This window comes from Bacillus rossius, chromosome 5 (assembly GCF_032445375.1).
Source record: "Bacillus rossius redtenbacheri isolate Brsri chromosome 5, Brsri_v3, whole genome shotgun sequence".
NCBI lineage: Eukaryota > Metazoa > Arthropoda > Insecta > Phasmatodea > Bacillidae > Bacillus > Bacillus rossius.
The window spans coordinates 44,370,427-44,382,975 of NC_086333.1; the positions used below are offsets into that span (position 1 = coordinate 44,370,427).

Consider the following 12,549-nt stretch of genomic DNA (forward strand, 5'->3'; position numbering starts at 1 on the left):
TATGAAAGTACCTCAGATTAACAAACAAATAAATAGGATGGATTGCATTGTGAAATGGTGAGCACACCACAATATATTTTTGACTGATTGATTGATGGTTTGACTCTGTAATCCAGCAGTATCTAATCTAGAAAAGGTTAGGTTAGGTTTGGCTAAGAATTGTTTTGAATAAATTAGCCCATTAATATTTTTCAGCGATAACCTTATAAATGCTACCTATTTATAAGTATATTGTAAGTTATGTATACATTTTAAGTGCAGGGGATTTGCAATCATCAGCCAACACTCTTAGAGAAACTTATGTCCCAAAAATTGGCCAGGCAAATAGGAAGCAGTAAGGCTATGAGGTTTTTTTTACACCGCAATGGCATAATTTTTTCACAATTTTTTGGGGTCTTTACCGATTGCTTATTTTTACACCGATTTTTTGCACCGCTTGCTAATTTTTACACCGGTTTTTTGCACCGCTTTTGTCATTTTTTTACACCGAAATGAGCCAGTTTTATTTACCATTTTCTGGGGTCCCTACCTATAAGAAAAAAATAGTGCAAACCAGAATTGATGCTTTTTTTAAACCAAATGTTTGAATAGAAAATGTGTCATGATTTCAAGTTTATTGAAGTTTGTATTAAGATTTATTCTGTAAGTGTTTCATTGTGTTAGTTTTCTTCAGTGTTTACAAATTGTTATGCATGTAGTGAAGCCAGCTTATACTACCAATAGTGTAAGTATATAATTTTCTTTATGGTTGTACATATAGGCATTTAAAGTTCAATCAATTTTTGTCGTGATATCCCAATAGTTTGGTTAATACAAACCCTCATTACAAAGTGCTAAAATTATGAGGTTTGACTGTAACATACAATCGGTGACGCGCGAGTCGCATCAGGTAATTACCAGTAACTATAGTTTCTGGCGTAGTTCCATCAAACGCTGCGAGTCCTATTGAATATTTACCAGTAATAATTTTGACAGTACCTCTTTTCTATCGTTCAAATAATAATGGTGGCATGCGAGTCATATTAGATATTTACCAGTTAATATTTCCTGACTGTTCCTATTTTCTATGCCAAATATTAGTCAAAAATGATTTGGATATGTATTTTCCAGTAATTATTTTATTACGGTTCCTCTTTTCTATGATCCAAATAATTCAAAACAACTAATCTGATCTAAATGAAATTTTTTTAACTTGGCCTTCGAAATAAGAGGAAGAACAAACACTGTCTAGGTGAGATTTCTATAATTATCAGTATGTATTTTGTGACTGTTCCTCTTTTCTATGGTCAGAATAATAATGGTGGTAGTCAAGAGTAAAGAGATGCATTGACATATACAGTAGAGATTCATTATAAAGAACATGGAGGGACCAAAATTATGGCAGTTTTTTATAATGTAGTTCTTTATACCCAAATTACAATGATTGCCTGATTTGGGGTTTTTAACATAACTCGGTCTTGTTAAATTAACAAAGTAGAAAATGTAATACCAATATGAGTGGTACAAGCATCAATTACTTTAACAGCTATACTTTGGGATCAAGATACATACTACATACTAGTATGCAGTCAGCAAAGAGCACAACTAAAATTACTTTAGAAGCTGCCAAAGATGAAAACAGAGTACCTAAATAACTATTAACATAAACAATTAAAATTCACACTAGCACTGTCAGTTCAGTGCTACAAAAAAAAATGGGGTATGGCTGTGTCATGGATAAAATACGCTATTTTTATGTATGTTATAATCATGTTTGAACACTAAAAAGTCCTTCGGGTTTCCAAGTTTTGTTTATGATAGCAACTATTTCTGTTCGTCAGGTTCGGGAAAGAAATCAAGTAAACAAATAATTACCACGTTATAACTTTATTAATTATAGCTCTGTAATACGAAAAGTATGACAAATGGAATACAGGATACATAGAGATTTCTGGTAAACGTTAAATCAATACAGGTATTACCTAACGTTGTTGGAGAAGTTCAATACAGGTATTACCTAACGTTGTTGGAGAAGTTCAATACAGGTATTACCTAACGTTGTTGGAGAAGTTTCAATGCAAGACAAATTGAACTAGCTGAGCATGAAGTCAGGTAATGAGCTGTCATGTGAGACATTAACATTAAAGTCTCCGACTATCATAATCTGTGTAGTGAGATTGGGTTCTTAATCCGGTATAATTTTAGAGATGTTTTGGAATATTTTAATAGTGATCATAATAAAGTTTAATTTCTGCTAACGCTGTGCCCAGATGGATGTACACACACCCGAGTATGAATTTGAAGATGCCATTGACCGTTACGTTTAATAGACAGACATCACCAGCCTTTGCATCTAATTTGCAAAATAAATTTTTGAAATGTCAATGTTAACTCTGTTATAATCAGTGAAGCTATTGATGTTACGATATATGGGGACTCCACCGGCTATGCAACTTCTTGATACCACTGCCGATAATGTAGTTGCAATTTGTCTGCGCTTAGCGGTATTACAATATGATCTCAGATCAAAGCCAAGTACAAGCACTGGCATGGAATCTTCCATCCAAGTCTCGCTAATTGCCAAATAATCAGATTGGTTGATGATGGAACCAGTAGAGATGTCTTCCGAGTGCGCGACCAAGCAACATTAATGGCGGCGATAAGTATAAGACAATGCTGGTCAGGGACACCACGTAACGTTTTTACTTTGACGACCCGCCCCATCTGCAGATGTACTGGCACCATCATTCATCGGCTCGGCCGCATTCATTCTTTTACGTTCCCAGCACTGCTTCACTCGGTCATATGGTGTTTTATTGGTATAATTCTATTACTTTTGGGAAGCCCTTTCCAACCATGTACAATCTCTATTTGGATTTGGCTTTTTGACACATAGGCAGACATTTATTTTTTTATTTTTTTATTTTAACACCATTTATATTTACTGGAACAATTTTACACTAATGTTTTATATATGCAATCGATAGATGAAAAGAGCTGACCATTGAACGCCATAGCTTCTCAGAGTCAAAAGTTATACTAAATGGAAATACCAAAATGTAGCAAAATTTCCTCAAAATGGCGGTGCTTCCCCCTCCACCGCTCACGATGCATCACAATCCTCACTTAGCATAACCAATTCTTTGATCCTTTAGCTATCCAGTGGTGTAATTAAATTTTGGATGGAGATGATAGATATGTAACTGCAACACCAAACTGTATCCCCCGATTTTCTTATCATTCATTTTTTTGAATTGCATCCCTCTATGGAAGCTATTTTAAAGACATATTCACATCAAAACATGTCATATATTAAATTCTTCATAGATAATTTTTAATCACAGTAATCTGCACATGAAAAATTTTGAGTTGCAAAAGTACCTCCCTACTTGTCCATCCTATTGTATATTTTTAAAATAAATTAACCAAAAATTATAATAAATTATATGGTTTAGTAAAATACAAAATTGATGCTTCTAAAAAATTGTATAATACTGGCTGTAGCACAAATGTACCCAAAAAAAAAACTGCAATGGTAAAATCTTAATAGATACATGTTTTCTTATGGTAGTCCTTAAAAACTAACTTATTGAGATACTGAAGGTAAAAAATAAATATGGCACCATCCACCAATCTACATTACACATGATTTGTTTTTGTTTTATTCTGCAATAGTTTCCAACCTTTCATGTGAAACATCAAAATAATATTTGGTGTTGACACAGTTTGTAGACATGGCATGTAGTTTTGCAACTAAGCTGTAAACAGCACTCAAAATTGCATAAGTGACTCAGTTCATAGGCACAAGCAGTTTTTCAATTAAGCTCTTTTCAACTTGCTAAATAAACATTCCCACTGGCATCCAAAAATTCACTGGTTTCTCATTTTTTCCAGCAACAAATAAATCCCAGTTAATTCAAGTATTCCAGATTCTCTGTGTTAGGTGGCCACCCTGTATTGCTGAACTAAGTGAAAGATGTCCCTAGCTTTTAAATACTTCCTAGAAAGCCTTTAATCACAGTAATCTGCATATTATGAAATGAAATTTAAGTTTTAAAACAACCTCTAGTTGTTTGTATTTTTTTAATTATTTACTATCAGACAATCACCTTAATATTGCTGTCAAATATATGTAAAAACTGATTTTAATGATAAAATAATCTTTATAAACAAATATTAATTTTCTTAACTATCTGTACTGTACTGAAATAGCTATGCGCTGTATGAAAGGAAAAAAAAAATCAATCACCTGCCAGTCTAGATTCCTGTTAACGTAATTTTTTTTTATCATTTATTCTGCAAATTAGATCATCCAGTCTTTTAAGTGTCAAATCACAGTATTAGGTTTTGGTCATGGCTTCTGTTACTAAAACCATAGGTGAAAATCTGCTAAAGTAAATGTAAAAAAAGAAACTAGAGAAGAAATAAATTGAGGGAACACAATGAATTGTTAACGTTAAGCGTATTTTAATTTCATAAGTAATCTTGCGAGAAATAAGGCAGAGGGCAACAAAGTTGGAATTCCCCATTATTCTATTGATCAAAATATATTTCTGAAATTATTTGCCTAAGGCACAAGTTGTTAATACTATGTTCCCTGGACAGAGCTAATTTCAGAATTGCAGAGTCTAAAAATTTTGTAGAGACCATTTTTGAATTAACAACATTTAATCACATAAGCTTAGTTTTCCTCAAGGATGCCTAAAATATAATTTTAAGTAAACTTATGTGTCCATGACTGAACTTGCTTTTTTAACTTTCTTTGAGTTCATAGCTATAAAATTGCTTTCCTTAATTAACTTTTATTTACACTAATCAGTTATTAACATAACTTTTCGAAACAAAATGTGCCTAGTCTGAGTAGTAAAACCAATAGAAATTAAAACAATGCAATGGAACAAATAAAATGCAGCCTAATTTAGGCTTAGCCCTCACATAAACATTACCTAAAACTACTCACCCTTTATTTGTGCTGTTTGCTTCCTGCTGCATGACCTCCAGAATCCGCTTGCATGCATTGGTGCAGTTGTCTGGGTTGCCGTAGATTGTGATAGCCTTCTCCAGTGAGCCCACATTGTCCTTTCTATGTACGTCCACTCTAAAACATTTAGGTCAAATGTATTACTATGTAAAACACACAGAATTTTTACATGTAAACTACTACAAAATGTATGCCAGCTCACTTTTACCCTCCAGTGGTGTGAGTATAGTCAATCTTCATTATCTCTCATCCATTCAACATACCCAATATTTTCCATTTTTTTTCTCATTGAAAGTGGACCAAGACACATACAGTAAAAAGAAAAACCTTTTCACGAATACTGAATAATATTTAGCCATGTCCTTTTAACGAGTAACAGTATTTCTAGAAAACTTAAACTGAAATCAGAACAGCTTGATCAGGGATTTTGAGCCAGAATTGTAGAGATTTCCTACTATGGGGTTGTCCATTAATAACGTGATTTTTTTTTTAGCAAACTTTTAACCCCCCTCCCCCCTAGTGATTTGTGGTGAGGCTTTAGACATAACCCCCCCCCCCCCACCTCAAAAAATCACATGTATTTTTTGGTACAAAATATTTTTAAAAATTTCAGAATATTATTTTTAAATATAGGTATAATCTAATTGAATTCTGGAAAATTAAGCACTGTGATAAAAATGTCCAGACACACATTAAGGTTGCAGGTTTATTCTCACTGGCATAAAAATAATAAAGGAAAAGCTTATATGTGATTTACGCATGTATTCGGCACCAAAATCACAGTCTTACTGGTGACTGGCAAGCCGAGCCGGGTGGTTCATGTTGCGGCGGGCGGGGATATTGTTGCCTGGCTACGGCGAGACAAGGTCATGCGTCGCTTTTCGGTTTAGTAGAAATCGGGCGAAATAATAAATACAAGTGATATCTCTCTACACACCCCCTCCCCCCTTGTGATATTTCGTGATTTTTTTCCCGACCCCCCTCCCACCCCTTTCGAGCCTCACGTGATTAATGGACGATCCCTATGGTGCCTGGCTCTGCAATATACAGTAATTTGAAACTTACTAGACAAGAATTATCACGATGTTGCCACCTGCAAATAAAACCCAAAATATGCTATTGAATCAAAGTACTAAAGAAGAACCCTCTTATGATCCTGTCATATTTTCAAAGTCCCAGCGTATCCCTATTAAGGACAGTATATTTACTTCCTGTGTATAATGTTTCACATAGTATGCAATTCCTGCTTATGTTTGTTTTATAAAATTAAAATGTAATTTTTTTTTTGAAAAACTCTGTATCTATGTCAAAGGTAAATATGTTCACAGCTATTCTCTGTTGACACCATCTTAGAAAACAAAACAACAAATCCTTTTGTTCCTTGTTATTCTGGTGCGTTCAGTGTACATACGCAGTTCTAAATTATTTTAATTGCCATCCATTCTGTGATGGCACAGAAAAAAACAAGTTTATATTGTTTAAAGAGTTCGTAGATAGGAATCCACAGAACACACATGCACAAGAAAGAAATGAATTGGACATAGGCATTTCCACTGTAATGCTACCGTCGTGAACTGCGAGAATTTTACAGAAATATTGCAGCGAGACTTTAAAGACCAAGAAAATAGAAGCTGGAAGTTTCATGAAGTTAAGAGAACTTTTGGCTTGGTTTAAGCACCATCTAGCATAGAGTGTACCCATCAGTGGTTTTAGAAGAATGTTTTATTTCCATGATGACCTCAGACATTGATTAGGTAAGTAACTTTTACAGAGTAACTGTTTAGCTACAAATTCCTTTAGGACAGTTGACAAAAAATAAAAATGTTGTAAAAGGAGTACTTGTGTACACACATAGATATTTGATTTATTCCACGCACCTGCCCATAACTAACCAAATCATTCAAAATTGACACAAACTTAATTTCACTGGGATGGTCAAAAGAATTCTGCAACATCCTGACCTGTAAACAGCTATTAATATTGGGCCATACACACTCAGCAGCATAAAACTGATTTCCCCCATAATTATTGTAAAAATGATTTTTTAAAATAATTATTTTAAAGAATTAGTTTATAGGTTATTTAAACAAAGTATACTATAAACAAATTTTTTTATTAACAACACTATATATAAAGGATAAAATAAATTAACACTTAAACCTTTTTTGTCATGTTTTCAAACACAAGGGATCGCCACCTAATAACGGACATTACCCCTCTTGCATGGCAGGGGCCCTAACCATATCAGGCATGGAAGAAATTACATTTTTAACGTACTACACCGGCACAGAATCCCATTCTTCACGAAGAGCAATTTAAAGCTGATGTAAGTCAATAGGGGGAGCATGTTGACGCCTAACACATCTCCTTAAGTTATCCCACAAATGCTCTATCGGATTTATATTGGAAGATGTGCAGGCTAGTCCAACACTATAATTCCCAAGTGCTCAAAGTATTCTGTAGCAATTCTTATGGAATGAGAACATGCATCATGCATCAAAATGAACTGTTCAATAAATGGAGCAAATGAGATCACAGTTTCTAGGAGCACTTCCTCAATGTACTTCTGGGCAGTCAAGAACCCCAATATCAAATTTCAGTACCAGCATGAAAATTTATTCCTCCTCAAACCATAACTAACTGCCTTGGGAAAGGAATAGAGGAGTTCACAGAAGAGTCTTGCTTCTGTCTAACATTTATATGGTTGGGAAGAATGTGGAGACAAGCAGAGCAGCGCTTTTCTCAATGTACTCTTAACAAGTTAAGTCTTATTTACTAGAAAACTAACTACCCAATACTAATGTATCCCACAAAGTCAACCAACTTTAACACACAAAAAGTTCTTTCATCACATTGACACTGCATAAAGTGTTTCTAAACTTCATGTGCATTTTGCTTGATATAAAGTGTAACTGCACCTAGCATCACTCCACAGGCATACCTGCCAACTTGTCAAGAACACCATCAGTAAGATTTGGAAGAAAAAACATTAAATTTTTGAGTAAATCATACACAATTATTCAATCATGTTAGTGAAACATGCAAATTAAACACAAATAATTTAATGGATGCATTCCTGTAAACAATCAACTTAATTAATAAATTGACTAAAGTACATATTAATATAAAAAAAAGAAAACCAGAGCCTAATTGATTCAAATGTAGGTGAACTTACAAGATATATGATCCATTGTAAGCAAAAATAAACTAACTCCCTACATAATGCAGGCAAGCCTGTTTTGCTTATGGAATTTTTTTACAGAACACTACTTTAGCAGGAAGTAATCAAACAGCACCTAAAATTCAAACAGAATAAGAAACTGACAATAATAGGAATATTTGCCTAAAAAGGTATTTGAAAATGTTATTCTTCTTCCTATGATTAAAAAACTCCAAGCAATGCCGAACATAATGTAGTTATTTTTCTTTCATGACTAAGTAATATTATATTTGTGTCTAGTGAGAAAGTATATTTGCATAACAGAGGGTTGACAAATAGCAAAGTCTTACTGCCATTGAATATAACTACCATGCTCACTTGCCTCAACAAAAAATTATTTACATAACTAGTCTGAAACAACCAATAGCCAAAGAACTGAACACATGCTGGTGAGTAAGTTTCATTGCAACTTAATAAATCATGTACAGTTTCAGGGGGAACGCAGAAAAAATGTGTAGATCGTGGGAAAAAGTAAATTGAGGGAAAACTCTACTCGTATAATACTGTTACGAACGTGACATTGGCCGGGACACGTGCAGGTGCAGAGCTGGCTGGCGACTGCCGCAATATGTTATGTGCAGCGCGCGCCTGGAAGATAACAAGGATTGTCGCTTTCCCCCCTCCATCCCCACCCCCCGCGCAGCGCCCTGCCTTTGACACGTAACTGACACCGGACAGCTGGGAGTTGCGCGAGCCGCCGACACGTGTTTGAGAGATTTCTGCCGTCGGGACGGCTCGCGATGACGCGACAGGCCCCGGCCGCTCTCGTGAGTTCTGGAATTTCGCTGGGGCCTATATATAGGTCCGAGGACGTCAAGAGTGAGTCAGTCTGAGAGTGAGAGTTCTGAGTGTTCAGTAGGGAGTTCTCCCGCAGCGGAGTTTCCGGGCGATAGTGCCGCGGTTGCGGCAGAGTGGCGAAGTCCTTGGACGAAGGTTCCAGGGCAGGGAGTGAGAGAGTTCAGTGGAGTCGGGAGTTTTCCCGCGGCGGAGTTTCCGGGCGATAGTCGTGGCCGCGGCGGAGTCCCGAGCGAAGTTGCGAGCAAGGAGTCGAGCGGATCCTTGGCGAAGGGGAAGCGCGTCGTCGGCGGCGGAATGTGGCGACGGAGTCCTGCGGCGGAGACCCACGAGAGGTGCTGCGGTAGAGTTGCGCCAGAGGTGAGGCCCAGCTAGGTGTGTGGAACGAGTGACTGGGGAATAGACATTTCTTTAAGTGAAGTTAATTATTTGCCATCTTAGAAGATTAATTGTAAGTGACATAAGTACTGGAAATAAATAAAACTGTGTGTGTGATAAAAATCTTTAATTGGGCTATCCTTTACGAACCCGCGGTAAAACGTAACAATACATATGTACCTCATTTCCCGTATGTATTCTAAATAAAACTTAGCATTAAAGAAAAATGATATCAATATTCAAGTAATATTAGTAAAACAATGGTAAAGAAAACCACCAAAAAACTACTCGCTTATCAGTACTCATTACTCATTGCAACACACCTAGTGGCAATTGCCAAAACTATTATAATTCATACAAAATATAGTTCTAACCAACCACAATTCTTGCACAATACAACTGTTTTCAGCCTGTGGCCGGGTCAGCCAAGTAAAATGCCTCCTCCATCTTTCTCTAATGGCAACGCTCATGTTCGGAGAGTAGCAGGCATGGACAAGTCTACTTGAATGGCTGCTACACTGCTTGGACCACAGGCTTACCTGGCAGCCCCACCAGCCAGGTGTATAACGCGACAACCAGCGACCAAATTTTAAAACCGACTCGAGAAAAAGTGAGATTCTGGATGGATAAACTTGAAAACGACCCAAGCTACATTGAGGAAAATTGAAAATTAGAACACTTACAGTGAAATTCCATTACAACGTACTTCAGAATAACGTATCTTTCAGTTCAACGTATGATTTTAAATTCCCGCTCAAAACACCAATGTAAACAATATAAAAATATTTCACTTTTTAACGTTAAAAACGTATCCTACCTTTCAATACGACCATTCTTTTCCAGTTAGGAAAATTTAACACGATAGTTGTTGATTTTGCGCAGGGGTTCTTTAATATAAATGTATATTACTATTAACTTTTATCACTTTCAAGAATTGTTAAGTATAAAACTTAAACAAACATTGTATCAACGATTCATAGAATCATAGTACAGTATAACGCGCCATTCGTCGTACTCCATGAAATACACACTTAGTGCACGAGACGATCTAAACAATCGATTGCTGTCTCGTCCCTCTTCAAGACAATTGTTTTAGCTGCGCCGTCTTTTGGTTATTTATAGAGCACGTTTTAAAAGTTTCAATTACCGCAGATACAAACGTTAAATAAAAATTATATTTTAAATTATATACAAAATAGAAAATCCAATAATGTTAATTTATGCAGGTTAATTTTTGAACTGTTTGATGTCACAACATGGCCAACAAGCTTTGTTTTGCCACGAAGGTCGGAATGTTGCCTGGCACAGCCATGCTCTCAACGCACACTACTAGTGCGGAGCTATGGTTATATATGGATTAGAGGTTTGTTTACGTTTGACGTGGCACGAGGAAAACAATATTGTTGAATATTTTAATCAGGATGGATGGTCAAAAAGATAAAAAGAAACGCAAGCAGTTTACTTTGAAGGAAAATGTTGAAATTTTAAAAGAAGTTGACAAAGGCATGGAAAATGCATATGTGGCAAGGTCGTTTGGTTTGGTTCCCACTACACTGAATAAATATATAATATAAATAATAATATATAATATAAAATATATAATAAAAGATATTATTAAACTGTATGAACAGTCATCTTTATCTGCTGGTCGCAAGAGACTTCGCCTAGGAGATGACGAGGGAATTCTATCCCAATAAATGTACATATCAGCAAAATAGTTTAACCCATTTGTCATTTTGTATATGTAGGCCTAGAATTTAGGCTACTGTATTAAGTTCAGTATTTTGTTTTTTAAATTTTTGTTGCTTTACAAATATTTGCTTCGAAGCTAATGTAACATTTGATCCCCTACTACTTAATTTTTCAAAATTCAAAAATACTACATTTTGAAGGTCACTTTCAGAATAAAGTACTTTCATTACTACGTATAAAAGTTGAGGCTTTATTGATATACTTTATAACGAGATTCTACTGTACATGGAGGAATGAGGAAATTGTGGATGTCATGAAAGAGGAGGAGCCAAACCCAAGTGGAGAGGTGATGGGCAGATGGAACTGGGGAATGGCTATAAGCTGTACTGAATGGGAAATGAAGGAAGGAGAAACGGGAGTATGCCCGGTAGTGAAGGAAGGATGGCAGATGGACGTACCAGTGATCTGATTACAAAAATTGTATTGTTTGAAAAAGGAAAGGAACTGTAGGTGCTCCCAGTGTATGCAGAGAAGGAGAAGTTTGAGGAAGAACTGGAGAAAAGATTGGGCAGAGAATGGCAAATAGTAATGGGAGACCTTAATACACAAGTTCGAAAAAACTAGTAAAGGGTTTGAGGAAGTGTTAGGAAGCGAAGGGTGGGGAGAAAGAAACAATGAAGTTAAGAAGTTGCTGAAACTATGTGCAAGAAACAGAACTAACTTACTTATACACTACAAATGGATGAAAAGTCCATTTTACATTGAATATCTGAATATAATAAACAAATCAAACTATTCTAGCGAGTGTAAGAAAATCAAAAATTTAACATAAAATAATGAAGCCAACAATTACTTTTCTTCTACTTATACAATTCCTCAAGTTATAGCTACTGAAATGGAGCAACACGTGAGAAACAACATTGATACAGACAGACAATAAAATGGGGAAAAAGAAAAAGCATTCAGAAACATACCTTGCTCGTGTCTGCTGTGTTATCTGACGGATTGTAGTCCCCTGGCGCCCAATAATTGCTCCAACCATGTCGCTCTGCACCAGGATTCTCAGAGGAAAGTCTGTCTGTCGACCGGATCCCGGGAGTCCCGAGAACTGGCCGCCCGGCCCCCTGGAGCCTCTCCCTCTACCTCTACGCTCCATCGAAACTTCAGCTTTCAGCGAGCTCCCTTCAAACTCCAAACCATTCAACTGGTTTGCAGCACTACAAGGAAAGAAAGCCATAAAAAATTAAGTTATTTCACAGAGAGTAATAATCATGGTAAATATTTACAATCGCGGTAGATGCCAAAAAAAAATGCTAAAAATCCGAAAATACTTTTATTCTATGCTCTTTCACTTCCTCTTTTCAAATCAACCGGCGGAGATAAGAAATTCCAAATACTTTAGGAGATATGGAATTTTTAAATTTTTAACATGTAGAGTAGCGGTATTTGCGAAAAATAATTCTAAAAATCTGAAATTACTTTTATTATATGCTCTTTCAATTCC

At 35.9% G+C, this 12,549-nt stretch overlaps 1 protein-coding gene across 3 annotated transcripts in view; it reads right to left on the bottom strand.

The window, feature by feature from the left end:
- Window positions 1-12,549, bottom strand: part of LOC134531751 (insulin-like growth factor 2 mRNA-binding protein 2) — a 226,233-nt gene that overhangs the window by 55,520 nt on the left and 158,164 nt on the right. For all 3 annotated transcript variants that reach the window (XM_063367625.1, XM_063367626.1, XM_063367627.1), the window contains 2 exons: window positions 12,020-12,262; window positions 4,940-5,077 (listed from right to left, as the gene is read on the bottom strand). In XM_063367625.1, coding sequence (XP_063223695.1) covers window positions 4,940-5,077; window positions 12,020-12,262 — 381 coding nt within the window. The remainder of the gene's footprint in view (window positions 1-4,939; window positions 5,078-12,019; window positions 12,263-12,549) is intronic.